Source organism: Manis javanica, chromosome 2, assembly GCF_040802235.1.
Source record: "Manis javanica isolate MJ-LG chromosome 2, MJ_LKY, whole genome shotgun sequence".
NCBI classification, from domain to species: domain Eukaryota; kingdom Metazoa; phylum Chordata; class Mammalia; order Pholidota; family Manidae; genus Manis; species Manis javanica.
Window position 1 is genome coordinate 200,649,774 of NC_133157.1, and position 19,832 is coordinate 200,669,605.

The 19,832-nt window shown below is 40.0% G+C and overlaps 1 protein-coding gene across 12 annotated transcripts in view; it reads right to left on the reverse strand.

Moving 5' to 3' along the window:
- Nucleotides 1–19,832, reverse strand: part of SAMD12 (sterile alpha motif domain containing 12) — a 392,988-nt gene that overhangs the window by 148,758 nt on the left and 224,398 nt on the right. For all 12 annotated transcript variants that reach the window (XM_037010846.2, XM_037010841.2, XM_073229999.1 and 9 more), the window contains exon 4: nucleotides 7,009–7,149. In XM_037010846.2, the coding sequence (XP_036866741.1) occupies nucleotides 7,009–7,149 (141 nt within the window). The remainder of the gene's footprint in view (nucleotides 1–7,008; nucleotides 7,150–19,832) is intronic.

Consider the following 19,832-nt stretch of genomic DNA (forward strand, 5'->3'; position numbering starts at 1 on the left):
GGATACGAGGTTCCACAGAGGTCTAAGATGTATTTGAGAGCCACTATGAAGCAGGAAATGATTAAACTCTGGCAGTGGATGATCTCCAAAGATGTGCATGTGGAGAATCGCTAAGGGAATCCACCCCCAGAGAGCATCAACATTTGGGGAATAGTAGAGGAAGGTAGTTTGCCACCAGCATGAGAAGAAGCCATTAGAAAGAGAAGTGGGGAACCAAGATTCATTATGATGCTCGTGCCAACAGACAGCACCAGGGAGGAAATGCTCGAGGCCACCCAACGCTACGGCGGAGCAGCTGAAGGCGTGGAGTACTGATCTGTGAACACCAGATCGCAGCACTAGTAGCACAACTAAATAAAAGACACAGAGGAGCCTGGAAATTCAAATAGTACAATGTGAGAGATACTGGAAAAGGCCGTTGGACATAGCCCACACATGCATACAAGGGAATCTGGCTTTTTTTCTTTCTAAGACCTGGAAATATTAGTTTGTTTTGTTTTTTCTCAGAAGAGAGAAAAAGGAAGACTTTCTCAATGACAGCTGAGAAGCTAAGAAAATTTTTAACAGATTAATGAGGGAACTGCAAATACATTTGACCTGAGCTTACTTTGAGACAATTTACTACAAACTCTCAGAAAAGCAGGGCCTCTTAAAATGGTAATGGCTCAAGGAAGTGCTAAGTAGGACTTCTACAAAGATGCGATCATTTTCAGAAAGCCTCCAATATTTTTATATGTATTAAAACCAGTCTCTACTACTGTTACTGTTTTTATTTTCTTAAGAATACTAGCCTGGCAGTTCTTATGAAATTTAACATATACTTATGATACAATCCAGCAAGGCCATTTCTAGATACTTATCCAGTGAAATAAAAACTGATGCTTACACACTTTATGTATGTGAATGCATATAGTACCATTATTAGTATTTGCCAAAATTGAAAGAACCATCAAATGGAGAATGTGGTATATCAAACTGTGGTACATCTATCCAATGGGATACTAAGCAGTGACATTGAATGAACTAGTGATATACATACCACAGCTTCAAAAAGTCTCAATGCATTACAATAAGTGAAAGAAGCTGGACTCCGTGATTCCATTTATATAACATTCTGGAAAAGGAAAAACTAACAGGCAGGAAACACAGTAATGGCTGCCAGAGGTTGGGGGTTATGAGAGAGGTTGACAACAGAGGGACCCCAGGGAGAGTATTTTTGAGATTTATAGAACTTTTATTTTATATTGTGACTGTGGTCATAGTTACACAACTGGATGTACTTGGCAAAAATTGCAGAACTGTACAGTAAAAATGGTGAATTTTACTATATGTAAATTATATTTTAATTAAAAACAACAAGAAAGAAGGATACTGATCTGGGAATCAGGAGAACTGGAAGCTAGTTTCAAGTGTGCTACTAATTAGCTGTGTAACCATGGACTATCTTCTCATCCTCTTTGGGGCCTGGTGCCCAAATCTGTACAATGAGATTGGAAATTTTCTTAAAGAGTCATTGCTGGGTTCTAAAGACTTCCTTTTTTAAGCAAGGTGTTAGATTAGATGGCCTATTTCAAACAAGTGGTCTACACTTTGGTTGTTGAAGGGTTATTATGAAAGTGGCTGAACTAAAATGCTCAGTCTCTGAAAAATCTTGGATTACAAAGTAGTATTTCTAATTTGTGTCATTCCTGAGACGGAGCTTTGGGAAAGTCCATCTGGTTATGCAGTTCTCAACTAAAATTTGACACAACATGTATTTGGACAATGTAGACAAGGTTTCCTTTGGGAAATATTACTGGTTAGTGAACTATAACTGACCCTGGTAAACTATCATGATCTTGTTTTTTTTCATTCTTTGGCACTAAATTACAAAGACATTTGAAGATGGTGGCATTATTGCCTTCTACAGCCTTATCCTCCAGTTTGGACAGTGCTTTCTGCTGCCTGAATTTACCCAACTCTTTTAGTTGCTGTTATATTTTTACATGATTCATGTCCTTGTAGCCAAGAAAAACTTAGACAGGGACACCCCAGGAGTGGCTCCATACTATAGTGTCCCTGGGGTTGAGGAAAGCATTTATGGCTCAAAAGGGAAGATACTAAGAATAAAACAATAATCTTGATGATGATGGATTATGATGACATCAAAAGTTTATATTTTTGACCTTGTAAAGCAGGAGTCCACAAACTATGGTCCATCAACTGTGTTTGTATATAGTCTTATTGGTACACTGCTATGTCTAATTCACCCAAGGTTATCTCTGGTTGCTTTTGCATGATGGGCTGGTTGCAACAGATAACCATAAGGCTTTTCAAGACTAAGATGCTTTCTACTGTTGGGCCCTTTACACAAAAGGTCTGATTAAGACCAGTTTTAAGACAGCAATCAAAAGTTGGAAAAGTAGGCTTAATTATCTATTATTTTATTTCCAATAGAAGCATGGTAGAATGAGTGTTCAGATGGGTGTATCTAATTTAGAGGTCTGATTACAAACTGATGCAAGTGATTTGAGGTGTGTCTGTTTAGTTTCTACATCCAAAAGAATGTTGTTTTGTGATAGAAAATCTTTAGAATCCATTCATTTGCTTCATTTTGGAATTGATTTCCAAGTGTGTGGCAGGTTCTTTAGAATGCCTCCACCTGGGGCAATACTTCATGCTTTGAGGATGGGATTACTCTTTGGAAATGGCAGCCAAATGTTTAGCTTTAGATCTTGTAAATAAAGTGGGCAACCAAGGTTAGTGAAACAGTGGCTCAGAAACAAAGCTTGGAAAAAACATATCCCAAAATTAAAAAATGAGCAAAGAATCTGAAAGGATATTTTTACAAAGAAGATACACAAATGGCCAATAAGCACATGAAAAGATGCTCAACATCGTTAGCCACCAGGCAAATGTGAATCAAAACCACAACAGGTACCACTTCACATATATTAGGATGGTTCTAATAAAACACACAGTAAGTGTTGAAAAGGATGTAGAGAAACTGGAATCTTCATATACTGCTTGGGGGAGTGTAAAATGGTGCAGCTGAAAACAGTCTGGCAGCTCCTCAAATGGTTACACATGCAGTTATCCTATGACTCAGCAATTCCATTCATATATGCAAGAGAAACGAAAACATGTCCACACAAAAACTTGTACACAAATGTTCAAAACAGCACTATTAATAATAGCCAAGATTCAATAACAATCAAAATGTCCACCAACTGATAAGTGGATAAATAAAATGTGGTGTATTCATAAAATGGAATATTATTTGGCAATAAAAGGAAGTGAAATACTGATACATGCTTATAACATGAATGAGCATTAAAAACGATATCCTAAGTGAGAGTAGCCAATCGCAAAAGACCATACATTGTATGATTCCTTTCATAGGAAATGTTCAGAATAAGCAAATAGAAAGTAGATTAGTGGTTTTCAAAGGCTGGTGGTTGGAGGGCATTGGAAGGAAATGGGGAATGAATCCTAACAGGCACTGGGCTTCTTTTTGGGGTGATGAAAATGTTTTAAAATTAAAACATGGTGATAGTCGCACAATTCTATGACTATACTAAAAATCAGTGAATTGCATGCTGTGTGAATTATAGCTCAAAGACATTATACAAAATAAAGCTTGGTTATAAATTAATGAGATTGATTTAATTTTGTGGCTTCTATTACTGATAACTATGTTCTGTTCTTATTGCCATACTGCACTGAGTGATTTATATATTTTAGCTCATTTAATTCTAATAACATCCCGATGAGGTGAGCAGATTTATTGATCTACCTTTCTGAGATTAGAAAACTGGAACACAGAGATAAAGTAACTTCCCTAAAATAACACAGCAATAAGTGTTAGGGCCAATATTTAAAAAATCAGGTCTCTCTGATGCTAAAATTCACTCTTTCCCCTTGTTTCTTTTAAAAATTTTCATTCTTTGAAATTGTTAATACACTCACACATTTTAAAATGCAAAGTGACATAAGGCATATATCCTCTCTCATCACCTTTTGCCCTGTCTCACAGATGTACCCTTTATAAGCTTCTTGTGCATCAATGTTTCCTTATGTAAACAAAGTATATATGGACAAACATTATTTCCCCCTTTCATTTCAAATGTAGCATACCCTACACCTTCATACTCTGACCTTGCTTTTCTCACTTCCCATGGCTCTCAGAGATCCTTTTATATTGCTATTACTCATTCTTGTGTCTATAGCTTCAGAGTACCCCAGTGCCTGGATGGAAGTTTATTTAACTGGTCCCGTAAAGATAGATACTTAGGTTCTTCCTAAACAATTAGAGCTTATGTTTTGAAATTGCTTCCAAAGACTAGAAGGAAACTCATAAGAAATTCTATCATTTGTGAAATAATACCTTTCCTCAAAGGTTGGCTACTTTGAAGGCAATAACCCTGACTTAAATATGTTAGTTGGGAAATATTTGTTAAAAATGAACAAAAATTAATTCCATTATGCCAGACTTATAGTACCGTGTAGGCTAGGAATATTATATCTCTAGACACTGGAGATATGAATTATACTTTTTAAGAGGGAAGCTCAGGGATTTCTAAAAACTGGGTAACATTTTATAACCTTTGTACTTATTCAGCATATTATTTCTACTGGTTAATATTTGCAGAGATGAGAAATCAAATATTCAATATTGAATTGCATATCACTCCTATGGTGAATTTCCAAATGATATATATATTATGTCAGTCAGTTCACTTGGGTGGAACAGAATTCCAATTCTTATTATAGCAAACCTAGACCCAAAATATTTTAAGCCTGCCCCAGCTGCCTTTAGAATTTCTATTATCAGAGATAAAAACAACTTGCCAATTTTTTTTTTCATTTTGTTTGAAAGAAACCATCACTTCAATAAGGCTATAGATTTTCTAAGAGCTGCCTGACATGAAATGAGTCTGAATATTAACATGTAAAGGACAAACAATAAAAAAGGCAATATGAGTACAGACAAAAAATCCAAGAGCTAGAGAATGTGATCTCTTCTAAAGGGAATGGAATGAAAGAATCCAAAATGCACAGCTTTTCAAAGCTAAAGAAAGTGACAACAACTGAACTGAAAAGGCTGAACTTAGCATTACCTTCCCAGAACACAAACATATATTTAGCTTAATAGACTTGGGTATTATCTCAGCAAAAATCTTATATATTATGCATCTAGGGCAATGAAAGCTGTAGAAAATGATTTCGCAAAGCAAACACACTGCAGGCTGACAGTAGCAGAGGAGAAAAAAGTCGAAGGCTCATGCGATAAGTTTAGGTCTCATTTTCTTCATATCACGGCAGGAAGAAAAAAAATGTGTGGAGGAAATCTCAGATACAACAGAACGTGGTAGAAAGACGCTTGTGAGTGAGGTTTAAAAAAATGTGTACTTTCTTATTACAACTGTAATATGGATTTATACTAGAAAATTTGGAAAACATAGAAAAATATAAAGAAAACAAAGGCACTCATAATCCCACTGCCCAGAGAGAACCATTGTCAAAATACTGACATACTCATTTGTGTCTTTTTCTATGTATATATGAAAATATGTTCTTTTTACAAAATTGGGCTCAGATTACAAATACAAGTTTACACATGGCCTCTCCCCTCTACTTCTCCTAAGTTTTTGAGTGCTTTCCTATGTTGTCATATATTCTTCGAAGGTGTAATTTCAATGATTGCATTTTATTGTTTCTTATGAATTCAAGCAGACTTATTTGATTCTTTCCATATTGCTGAACCTGTAGATTGTTTCTAAGTTTTCAATCTTATAAACAGCACTGCAATGGACTTATGATAAATCTTTGAATTTCTACTGACTTCTTAAAAGAAGCTTAAAAGTATGTGAGTATGTCATATTCTCATTTAAATCATTTAGTACACCCATACCTATAAATTTACCATTGGAAGTCTCTGGAGTCAAATGCAAATACTGCATATCAAATGAACAATACTGTTTCCATATCATTCAAAGTCTGTATTTATACTTCCAGAGCAGTCATCTTTCAGGCAGTACGTTACTTCCTCTAGGCAAATGGACTATTATTGGGTTAATCTAAATGCAATAACATGAAACTTGGCTGACCCAGATTTCTTTATATCAGTATGCACACAATTAGAATATTCCACAGGCTGAAAAACACTGAAGGCTCTTAGGAAAAAACAATTTATCATCCTTTCACTTTAGATGGTGTACAGTGAGCATTAAAATAAAACAAAGTGTTATAGACAATGGATGTTGCTACCAACCAACTCTTATGTAAACATACAATAACTTAAATATAGTGTAATTTAAGGTTTTCTTAAAATTCCAGCTTTATTCTGTTCTTCCCACTTATAGGGGCTTTCAGTGCTCTCAACATACTGAAATTATGAATGATTCTTGTTTTAATTCATAATATTCTAGTCTTAGATACCTTATAGTTTATTTTAAAAAATGACGTTACTTTAAAGATGTTAAATAGGGTCTCCAAAATCTCGTGTGTATTTATACACAAACATACACATAGACACAAACCTTTAAAATGTTTTTATCCCATTAGTCAGTGACTTTCTCATTTTTCAGTGAAAAACACAGTTCAAAGTTAAACATAATCCCACTTACATAATGACATGGACTCGTTCAAATTCCAAGACTCCCTCAGAATTGGTAGTCAGACAAAGACACACTACACTGTACAACTCCTGGGGAGGTATGTGCATGGTGATGATCAAGACTGTGCAATGCACAACCTACATAGCTGTAATGATGAGCCTGGAATTAATTCTGTTTACTCATATATTATTTATTTATGATGTATCCTTCCTCCTAGTGAGCTAGTAAAGAGAAGCTTTAGGAGGGAAGTGGCCTTTCAATCTATATACTTTTTTTTTTAATGAAGGAAATTCTGAAAAAAAAAAACCAGTAACAATTTCCTCCTGGCTGTCATCTGTCATGGTGGTAAGGGGTTCTGTCCTCCCATGTCCCCTCCCATCTGTCCCCCAGGCAGCAGTAGGATACCTACCTTGGGTGAGTAACTGTAGGTTTCTGACTTCTTCTCGTACCTTCAGTTGAAGCACCTGCTGTAAAATGTGCTGCCGGAGGTTCTCCTGAGCAATCCCCATTCGCTCAAGCTTCTTGTCAGTAAGTCTCAGCAGGGCCCGCCCTGCAGGGTATCATGAAATAAAAGGAAACGCCAATGAACAACAGCTGAGAAAGGATTCCCATCTTAGGAATGGCTAATCTTGCCATAATAGAAGTTTCCATTTAAACACAGACACTTAAGATTAGAGGGCCCTCCATTACCCCTGTTGACAGGAATGGATAATCTGGATGAAGAAAATCCACAAATGTGAAAAAGGAACCCCAATTTTAATCTAATACTGGCCATCTCTAACTGACCCATACACTGAGTTAAATAAAACAGCAAAATTTTAACCTGGGCATTTGGGTCACGGATTGTAGGTTTCCATAGTGTAGATCTGATGGGAAGGGGTTCCCCTCCTGGGGCAAATTCTCTATGAATCTGATGAAACCGAAGGAGGACAAGGGGAAGAGCAGGTTGGGAGACAGTTTGCATTGCTCACAGCTTGCTCGAGTTCACTAGCCAGGCCCGGCTCCCTACATCCCCTCTGGCTGAAGCTCACACTCTCTACACCCCTGCCCACCCCTTTTGCCAGGAACTCCATGGGTGGGTCATTGGTGACTGGTGAGTGCCATACCACTTAGTTACCAGGATGGGAGGGATGGAGAGAATGGCTGTTTTCTCTCTACCCACTGCCCAGGATTGACCAGAGGCTCTGCTGTGGTAAACATTCATTGGTATGTAAATGGATCAAGGCCAGGTGGGAAATTCTGGGTGAAAACTTCCATTTATCCCACACATAGAAATGATGTATTCTGGAGCCGGCCCACAGGAGCCCATGTCAGTGATAACCCAGCTGAACACCTGAATGCTCTCATTATAGAGAAACTCCACCATATTTAACCCAGGTTACAATAGCTGCTTTTGTGATATTTAAAGTTCCAGTTTTAATATGTAGGCATTCAACTGCCCTGCTGCACCCCTGGTGCTGGGCAGGAGCTGCATCTCCAGTTAGTGGGACTAGGCATTAATCTCAATCACTGGCATAAGGCAAGGGTTCCAGCAGGGTTGGGGTGAGAGGCACACAGTAAGCAGGGGCATGGAAAGATGGCCAAACAAGGGACCCTGGGTTGTGAGTGCCCACGTGCAGATGCCCTGGGCAGCCTGCATGGTTTCCCTTTGACCCCTTTCTTTTCCTCAGAGATCTATAAATTTTCCTTCCTACTATGGTTTCCATCAAATCCCAAATTCTCCCCCACTCTGTTCTTGTCCTGAAATAAGCATACTTCCATGGTGAGAGTTTAGTGCAGGAGAGGAAGAGAATGATCACTGTAAAATGCTCATGGCACCACCCTGTTCTTTCCCCACACCCCCCTTAAATCCACCCCAGAAACTTGTTCAATTGACTGAAGAAAAGAGTTGACTACATGCGATTAATGGTAACTCACTTGGTACATTATCACATACACTTCAGAAAATAAATTCTCTACCTCCTCAAAAAAGAAACCCAACAGCCAGAAGGTGGTGTTAATGGGCATATTCATCAGAGGACCAGGGAAGTCCATGTGGCCTGTGGATCAAGATAAGTGAAGGTGGAGAACCATTTGGGAGAGACGTGCCCTGATCGTCTTCTCTTTTACTTTCCTTCACCCCATACAAAACACATGGGTCAGGACAAATCAGGTTATATGCTGTCTTAACAACCCCAAAATATCAGTGGCTACAATGAAGTTTATTTCCTGCTTATTCTACATGTTGAACACCAGTCCATCCATCTTGAACATTACTGATCATTGGACCAGAGAGAAGAGAGAAGGTATCAGAAGTCTCATAGTATCAATGAAATGCTCATCCTAGAGTCACTTATAAATCATCATAGAACTAAACTCATGAACCTTCCCACAAAGGGTCAGTGCATAAATTGTGTTTCTCTCATATGCCAGAAGGTGTTGGGAGAGGAGAACCATTTTGATGGGAAGCACTGTACAGCAATACACACTTGGCTTTGAACTAGTACCTGGCAAGGAAGTCAGTGCAGGGTGTAGTGGTGTGGGTGGTGGTCTGAAGCTTCAGTGAAATCTGCATCTCAAAGAGGAAGGAGAAGTGGGGGTGGAGGGAAATCCGAGGTAGCTATAGCAGAGGCTTGGCAACACCCGGCAGATGATGGTGGTCATGAGAAAGGAAAGAAAGGACAAATGCACACTCAAACAGTTCTGTCTTTGGTGACAGGCAGAGTAATGCCCTTGTAAGTCCAAGGAGAGGAAATTCGGGAGCAAAATACCTCTAAAACTGACATCAGTCAAAGGGAGAAATAAAGTTTAAAACCCATTTATTGCTTACAAACTGCAGTTTGGGGCCGTTTCTCTCTCTTGCTCCAGCAGAAGCCAACCAGACCGCCCCTTAACCGCGCAGGTTCAGCTAAGCACTTGGTTGCTCAGGTAATTACCCACTGAATTAGAGTTGAACCACACTCCATCCCTGAGGAACACCTACTGATATGCAGATGCAGTAAAGCCATACTTGTCTCCACCCCTGAGAAACGCCTATTGATATGCAGATGCACTAATGCCATACTTCTCTCCATCCCTGATGATGCACTAAAGCCAGGCAAGATATTCTGGAAATATTACAATTTTACCCAAAGCCCTTCCCACCACAGATGTCCATGTCTTCATCTTCAGAACCTGTTAATTTGTTACCCTACATGACAGGGACATAATAAGTACTCAAAAAAAATTTTAAATAACAATTGGATTTTTATACTAAGCAACAAAAAGTGATGACATAAATCTCAAAAAACAAAACAAAACAAAAGATATGAATGATAATTGACTACACATCATTTCCCTGATACCTGCATCCAAAGCATCACCACACTATCTGGACACTAGTTTATTTTGTGGGCAGCAGTAGGTGGTGAGGTAGGAGGTTGATGGGGCATTCACTGCTGGAAATTACCTAATTAGTGTGAAAAATTTTTCGAACCACAGACCAGGGGGTGATACAGAAACCATCCAAGGAAGATAGTGAATCAGACTTTGTTCATAAGCTCCTCAGTGTATAGATCATGATCTTTTCTAGAAGTTGTTTTATCAGGAAATTCTATACAATTTACCCTTTATCTTTCTTCCTCTAGTCTAAGCCTTTTATTTTCCTACAAAGAAAGATAAAGAACAGCTCAGGGTACAGCAGAAGGAATTAGAAAAAGTTTCCATCTTTCAAATATTCTTCAACTTCTCTATTTTCCTTTCTACACAAGGAAACAAGAACAATAACAATATGCCTATATTCTCAGGGTTTGGATAAAACAACTTGAACACTCGAACATTTAAGAGGTGAACTGTTTGTATCATACAGTTTGAAATTCACAGACTTTTATAATTGCTAGAGCTGATAGAGTTTTGTAACTTGGACACTCAGCACTGATGCTATCAACCCACCCAAGCAAGACATAACATTCTGACTGTCCTTATGTATCCACACTGACCAATCAGGTACATTAATGGAAAAAGTCAAGTAGGTGAGTAGGAGGGGGAAGGGCATTTGAGGCACAGGGAACAGCATATGTCAAGACAGGGATAAAAGAAACAAATGGAGGCGGAGCCAAGATGGCGGCGTGAGTAGAGCACTGGAAATCTCCTCCCAAAAACACACAGATTTATGAAAATATAACAAAGAAAACTCTTCCTAAAATAGAGACCAGAGGACACAGGACAACATCCAGACCACATCCACACCTGCAAGAACCCAGTGGCTTGTGAAGGGGGTAAGATACAAGCCCCGGCCCGGTGGGACGCGAGCGCCCCTCCCCCTGGCTCCCGGCGGGTGGAAAGAAACCAGAGCAGTTTTTTTTTTTTTGGCCAGTGCTTTTTGGAAGCCTTAAAGGGACAGGGACCCCGGTGCTAGGGAGGCAGGGCAGCAGGACCGGTGAGCAGGTGCCTGGGACAGGTGCCTGAGGACAAAGAATATCGTGCGTTTTTCCCATTTTTTTGGCGAGTGCTTTTTGGAAGCCTTAAAGGGACGGTAACCCGGTGCTAGGGAGGCAGGGTGGCAGGACTGGTGGGCGGGTGCCTGAGACCGGCGCCTGAGGATGGAGAAAATCGCGCGTTTCCCCCCTTTTTTTTTTCTTTTTGGCGAGGGCTTTTTGGAAGCCTTAAAGGGACAGGGACCCCAATACCAGCGAAACAGGGCAGCAAGACTGGTGAGTCAGTGCCTGAGACCGGTGCCTGGGGACAAAGAAAATCGCGCATTTTTCCCAATACTAGGGAGGCAGGGCGGCGGGACCGGTGGGCGGGGGCCTGGGGCCGGGGCATGAGGACAAAGAAAATCGCACGTTTTCCCCTTTTTTTTTTTTTGGCGAGTCCTTTTTGGAAGCCTTGGAGGGAAGGGGACCCCAATACCAGGGAGGCAGGGCAGCAAGACTGGTGGGCAGGTGCCTGGGATGGGCGCCTGAGGACAAAGAAAATCGCGCGTTTCTCCCTTTTTTTTTTCTTTCTTTTTGGCGAGTGCTTTTTGGAGGCCTTAGGGGGCACAAGGACTCCAGTGCCAGCAAGGCAGGGCGGCAGGGCTGGTGAGCGGGTACCTGTGACCAGTGCCTGGGGACGGAGACAGTCACGTGTTTTTCCGTTTTTTTTTGGCGAGTGTTTTTTGGAGGACTGGGAGGCATGGGGACCCCAGAGCTAGGGAGGCAGGGTGGCAGGACCAGTGGGCAGGTGCCTGGGACCGATGCCTGAGGACAAACAATATCGCGCGTTTTTCGGTTTTTTTTTTTTTTTTTGGCGGGTACTTTTTGGAAGCCTTGAAGGGACAGGGACTCCGGTGCTAGGGAGGCAGGGCAGCAGGACCGGTGAGTGGGTGCCTGGGACCGGCGCCTGAGGACAAACAAAATCGCACATTTTTTCTTTTTTCTTTTTTTCTTTTTCCTCTTTCGTTGTTGCTGTTGTTGTTTTGGTTTGGAGAGTGCTTTTTGGAAGTCTTAAAGGGGCAGGACAGGACACTTAGACCAGAGGCAGGGAATCTGGGGATCTCTGGGCACTCTAACCCCCTGGGCAACAGGGAGCACAGAGGTCCCTTACGGAGATAAATAGCCTCCTGGCCGCTCCCCCTCCAATGGGGCTCCACCACTATGGAGGAGCAGCCCCAGCCAGGCCAAGCCCACAGCACAGCGGAGATAAACTCCATAGCAAACGGGCAGGTAGCAGAAGCCCTGTCTGCGCACAGCTAACAAGCATAAGCCACTAGAGGTCGCTATTCTCCCAGGAGAGGAAGGCCACAAACCAACAAGAAGGGAAGCTCTTCCAGCGGTCACTCATACCAGCTCTGCAAACTATCTCTATCACCATGAAAAGGCAAAACTACAGGCAGACAAAGATCACAGAGACAACACCTATGAAGGAGACAGACCTAACCAGTCCTCCTGAAAAGAATTCAAAATAAAAATCATGAACATGCTGACAGAGATGCAGAGAAAAATGCAAGAGCAATGGGATTAGATGCAGAGAAAAATGCAAGAGCAATGGGATGAAGTCCAGAGGGAGATCACAGATGTCAGGAAGGAGATCACAGAAGTGAAACAATCCCTGGAAGGATTTATAAGCAGAATGGATAAGATGCAAGAGGCCATTGAAGGAATAGAAACCAGAGAACAGGAACGTATAGAAGCTGACATAGAGAGAGATAAAAGGATCTCCAGGAATGAAACAACACTAAGAGAACTATGTGACCAAACCAAAAGGAATAATATTCGTATTACAGGGGTACCAGAAGAAGAAGAAAGAGGAAAAGGGATAGAAAGTCTCTTTGAAGAAATAATTGCTGAAAACTTCCCCAAACTGGGGGAGGAAATAATCGAACAGACCACGGAATTACACAGAACCCCCAACAGAAAGGATCCAAGGAGGACAACACCAAGACACATAATAATTAAAATGGCAAGGATCAAGGAAAGGAAAGAGTTTTAAAGGCAGCTAGAGAGAAAAAGGTCACCTATAAAGGAAAACCCATCAGGCTATCATCAGACTTCTCAACAGGAACCTTACAGGCCAGAAGACAATGGCATGATATATTTAATGCAATGAAACAGAAGGGCCTTGAACCAAGGATACTGTATCCAGCACGACTATCATTTAAATATGATGGCGGGATTAAACAATTCCCAGACAAGCAAAAGCTGAGGGAATTTGCTTCCCACAAACCACCTCTACAGGGCATCCTACAGGGACTGCTCTAGATGGGAGCACTCCTACAAAGAGCACAGAACAAAACACACAACATATGAAGAATGGAGGAGGAGGAATAAGAAGGGAGAGAAGAAAAGAATCTCTAGACAGTGTATATAACAGCTCAATAAGTGAGCTAAGATAGGCAGTAAGATACTAAAGAAGCTAACCTTGAACCTTTGGTAACCACGAATCTAAAGCCTGCAATGGCAGTAAGTACATATCTCTCAATAGTCACCCTAAATGTAAATGGACTTAATGCACCAATCAAAAGACACAGAGTAATAGAATGGATAAAAAAGCAAGACCCATCTATATGCTGCTTACAAGAAACTCACCTTAAACCCAAAGACAAGCACAGACTAAAAGTCAAGGGATGGAAAAACATATTTCAGGCAAACAACAGTGAGAAGAAAGCAGGGGTTGCAGTACTAATATCAGACAAAATAGACTTCAAAACAAAGAAAGTAACAAGAGATAAAGAAGGCCACTACATAATGATAAAGGGCTCAGTCCAACAAGAGGATATAACCATTCTAAATATATATGCACCCAATACAGGAGCACCAGCATATGTGAAACAAATACTAACAGAACTAAAGAGGGAAATAGACTGCAAGGCATTCATTTTAGGAGACTTCAACACACCACTCACCCCAAAGGATATATCCACCGGGTAGAAAATAAGTAAGGACACACAGGCACTGAACAACACACTAGAACAGATGGACCTAACAGACATCTATAGAACTCTACATCAAAAAGCAACAGGATATACATTCTTCTTAAGTGCACATGGAACATTCTCCAGAATAGACCACATACTAGCTCACAAAAAGAGCCTCAGTAAATTCCAAAATATTGAAATTCTACCAACCAATTTTTCAGACCACAAAGGTATAAAAGTAGAAATAAATTCTACAAAGAAAACAAAAAGGCTCACAAACACATGGAGGCTTAACAACATGCTACCAAATAATCAATGGATCAATGAACAAATCAAAATAGAGATCAAGGAATATATAGAAACAAATGAAAACAACAACACAAAGCCCCAACTTCTGTGGGACGCAGCGAAAGCAGTCCTAAGAGGAATATATATAGCAATCCAGGCACACTTGAAGAAGGAAGAACAATCCCAAATGAATAGTCTAACATCACAATTATCGAAACTGGAAAAAGAAGAACAAATGAGGCCTAAAGTCAGCAGAAGGAGGGACATAATAAAGATCAGAGAAGAAATAGACAAAATTGAGAAGAAAAAAACAATAGCAAAAATCAACGAAACCAAGAGCTGGTTCTTTGAGAAAATAAACAAAATAGATAAGCCTCTAGCCCAACTTATTAAGAGAAAAAGAGAATCAATACAAATCAACATAATCAGAAATGAGAATGGAAAAATCACGACAGACTCCACAGAAATACAAAGAATTATTGAAGACTACTATGAAAACCTATATACCAACATGCTGGTAAACCTAGAAGAAATGGACAACTTCCTAGAAAAATACAACCTCCCAAGATTGACCAAGGAAGAAACACAAAAGTTAAACAAACCAATTACGAACAAAGAAATTGAAACAGTAATCAAAAAACTACCCAAGAACAAAACCCCGGGGCCGGACGGATTTACCTCGGAATTTTATCAGACACACAGCGAAGACATAATACCCATTCTCCTTAAAGTGTTCCAAAAAATAGAAGATGAGGGAATACTCCCAATCTTATTTTATGAAGCCAACATCACCCTAATACTAAAACCAGGCAAAGACCCCACCAAAAAAGAAAATTACAGACCAATATCCCTGATGAATGTAGATGCAAAAATACTCAATATTAGCAAACAGAATTCAACAGTATATCAAAAGGATCATACACCATGAACAAGTGGGATTCATCCCAGGGATGCAAGGATGGTACAACATTCGAAAATCCATTAACATCATCCACCACATCAAAAAAAAGAAAGACAAAAACCACATGATCATCTCCATAGATGCTGTAAAAGCATTTGACAAAATTCAACATCCATTCATGATAAAATGTCTCAGCAAAATGGGAATAGAGGGCAAGTACCTCAACATAATAAAGGCCATATATGATAAACCCACAGTTAGCATTATACTGAACAGCAAGAAGCTGAAAGCATTTCCTCTGAGATCGGGAACCAGACAGGGATGCCCACTCTCCCCACTGTTATTTAACATAGTATTGGAGGTCCTAGCCACAGCAATCAGACAAAACAAAGAAATACAAGGAATCCAGATTGGTAAAGAAGAAGTTAAACTGTCACTATTTGCAGATGATATGATAGTGTACATAAAAACCCTAAAGACTCCACTCCAAAACTACTAGAACTGATATCGGAATACAGCAAAGTTGCAGGATACAAAATTAACACACAGAAATCTGTAGCTTTCCTATACACTAACAATGAACCAATAGAAAGAGAAATCAGGAAAACAATTCCATTCACCATTGCATCAAAAAGAATAAAATACCTAGGAATAAACCTAACCAAAGAAGTGAAAGACTTATACTCTGAAAACTACAAGTCACTCTTAAGAGAAATTAAAGGGGACACTAATAAATGGAAACTCATCCCATGCTCATGGCTAGGAAGAATTAATATCGTCAAAATGGCCATCCTGCCCAAAGCAATATACAGATTTGATGCAATCCCTCTCAAATTACCAGCAACATTCTTCAATGAATTGGAACAAATAATTCAAAAATTCATATGGAAACACCAAAGACCCCGAATAGCCAAAGCAATCCTGAAAAAGAAGAATAAAGTAGGGGGGATCTCACTCCCTAACTTCAAGCTCTACTACAAAGCCATAGGAATCAAGACAATTTGGTACTGGCACAAGAACAGAGCCACAGACCAGTGGAACAGATTAGAGACTCCAGAAATTAACCCAAACATATATGGTCAATTAATATTTGATAAAGGAGCCATGGACATACAATGGCAAAATGACAGTCTCTTCAACAGATGGTGCTGGCAAAACTGGACAGCTACACGTAGGAGAATGAAACTGGACCATTGTCTAACCCCATATACAAAGGTAAACTCAAAATGGATCAAAGACCTGAATGTAAGTCATGAAACCATTAAACTCTTGGAAAAAAACATAGGCAAAAACCTCTTAGACATAAACATGAGTGACCTCTTCTTGAACATATCTCCCCGGGCAAGAAAAACAACAGCAAAAATGAGCAAGTGGGACTACATTAAGCTGAAAAGTTTCTGTACAGCAAAAGACACCATCAATAGAACAAAAAGGAACCCTACAGTATGGGAGAATATATTTGAAAATGACAGATCCGATAAAGGCTTGACATCCAGAATATATAAAGAGCTCACACACCTCAACAAACAAAAGACAAATAACCCAATTAAAAAATGGGCAGACAAACTGAACAGACAGTTCTCTAAAAAAGAAATACAGATGGCCAACAGACACATGAAAACATGCTCCACATCGCTAATTATCAGAGAAATGCAAATTAAAACTACAGTGAGGTATCACCTCACACCAGTAAGGATAGCTGCCATCCAAAAGACAAACAACAACAAATGTTGGCGAGGTTGTGGAGAAAGGGGAACCCTCCTACACTGCTGGTGGGAATGTAAATTAGTTCAACCATTGTGGAAAGCAGTATGGAGGTTCATCAAAATGCTCAAAACAGACTTACCATTTGACCCAGGAATTCCACTCCTAGGAATTTACCCTAAGAACGCAGCAATCAAGTTTGAGAAAGACAGATGCACCCCTATGTTTATTGCAGCACTATTTACAATAGCCAAGAATTGGAAGCAACCTAAATGTCCATCGGTAGATGAATGGATAAAGAAGAGGTGGTACATATACACAATAGAATACTACTCAGCCATAAGTGGAAAAATCCAACCATTTGCAGCAACATGGATGGAGCTGGAGAATATCCTCAGTGAAATAAGCCAAGCGGGGAAAGAGAAATACCAAATGATTTCACTCATCTGAGGAGTATAAGAACAAAGGAAAAACTGAAGGAACAAAACAGCAGCAGAATTACAGAACCCAAAAATGGACTAACAGGTACCAAAGGGAAAGGAACTGGGGAGGATGGGTGGGCAGGGAGGGATAAGGGGGGGAAAAGAAGGGGGGTATTAAGATTAGCATGCATGGCGGGGGAGGGAGAAAGGGGAGGGTGGGCTGTACAACACAGAGAGGACAAGTAGTGATTCTACAACATTTTGCTAAGCTGATGGACAGTAACCGTAATGTGGTTTTTAGGGGGGACCTGATATAGGGGAGAGCATAGTAAACATAGTATTCTTCATGTAAGTGTAGATTAAAGATTAAAAAAAAAAAAGCAGTCCCTGTGTGCTGACCTCCAATGAGTTCTGCACAGTGGTATAGAGGGCACGTCAAAGTGTGGGCAAAGGGTCTGTTTGTTTCTATGCAGAAGATCAAGGCCTAGCTTGGATACCCAGAAAATGAACTAAGATATGATATGAGGAGGAGCTTCCGGCATCAGCACTCTCTGGAGGACTTGTGCTGGCGGATGATCATCAAAAAGCCTCCACAGGTATCCGGACGATGCTGCGGTTGTGGCTGCATCCAGCCCACCATCTCCTGGACTTGCCATTGGAATGAGGAGGGAGATGTCTAGGCTGGCATGTGCATACAGTGAGACAACGAATTTGATTGGATCTGTACTTTTGGAACTCAACCAGGAGTTGGGAGGGGTGCAAGTTGTAGCACTCCAAAATCTTTTGACTATAGACTACCTACAGTTAAAAGAACATATGGGATGTGAACAGATCCCAGAAATGGGTTACTTTAATTTGTCTGATTTCTCTCAGACTGTTCAAGTACAGTTAGACAATATCCATCATATCATAGACAAATTTTCACAAATGCCTAGGGTGCCTAAATGGTTTTCTTGGCTTCACTGGAGATGGATTGTAATTATAGATTTGCTTTGTTTATGTCACCGTATTCCTATTATGTTAATATGTGAGCACAAGTTAGTTAGTAGTTTAAAACCTATACATGCTTAAGGTACTCTATAAGAAGATATGTCAAAGAAATAATCAATCCTCCCATGTTTTCTTCCATATGCTACCTCTATAGCTTTTCTTTTTCCTTCCTAATTACAACCCTTAAATAGAATTCGTGCCTCATATCGAATTTACCGAGTATCATAATTCCTCCAGGTGGTAAAGATACCTCGAGACAAGTGCTGGGCATAGAAGCCACAGGGCATAAATCTGCAAAGAAGTAAAAAGCTAACCTTTGCAAACAATATGGCTTCTCTCTCACTTACCAACTTTACATTTCCCTGTATGGCCCCGGAAGATGACTGGTTAGCCAGAGACGGGTAAGATTCCTCAAGGGAGGAACAACCTAAGACAGGCACAGTTGCAGGGGGGCCATCAGGTGAGAAATTGGGGATCAACAGAGGTGAGGCTCAGAACCTCACCCCCCCTGCTTTGAGAGAAATCTTCTGCATCCGTGGATGTATTGCTGCCCTTGTCTAGCTTGGATTAATACTTAGTCCATAGGCACAGACCTGATCATCTACATTTGCCTTCTTACAGCACTAAACTATGTTTTCTACCTTTATCTTGCATCTACCTACCACTTCAGCATTTTATTAAAAATAAAAATAATAATAATAATAAAGGGAGAAATGTGGATCCACATATAAATCAAGTATAAAAATCAAACGAATATTCATATTTGACCTGATTGTTTATAGTTCATAATGCATGATCAAAACCAAAAGTTTCTGTGATGACTGCCCTTGTACTGTTCACCATGTAAGAACTTGTTCGTTATGCTCAGAAGATTGGAGACTGACGAGAATTAGGCTTGAGATGGATTAATGATTGTGCATTGAGCATTGACCCCCCTATACAGAATTTTATTGTTGTTAACAACCATTTGATCAATAAATATGAGAGATGCCCTCTCAAAAATAAAAAAAAATAAAATAAAAAAAAAGAAACAAATGATACATTTAAGGAACTCCAAGAAACTTGATAGTGCTGAGCGTGTCATGTGAGGCAGGAAGCTCATTGTGCAGGGGTCTTAGGTGCCATTTCATGATATCTATGTTTTAGGTAAACTAGTTGTACTCTTCTCATTTTTTCTTTCCCTACTCCAAAACAATGCATAGGATACACTAGAGATGATGTTCACAGTTATAAAACACTCCCATTTGTGGACCTAATATTATGAATACCTTGTTTTTGCCTACACTGCATACCTGCCCAATTCTGGTTCAAGAATCTCTCTTTTGCCTTTTGGGAGCTGCTCCTTTGGGAGCAGGTTCTCCTGCTAGTGGGTCTTTTACTAATTAAAACAGATTCCCTATAGTACTTTTCATGCCTAAAGCTTATTAGGTTTATTTTTTATTTTCTGATTTTCTTCCACCTCCTCCCATAATGTAAGGTCCATAGAGCAGGGCTTCATTGATGTTTCAAGCATCTAGCTGAAGCCTGACTCAGTGCAGGTACCAAATAAATATTTGTTAAGTTAATGCTGCGTG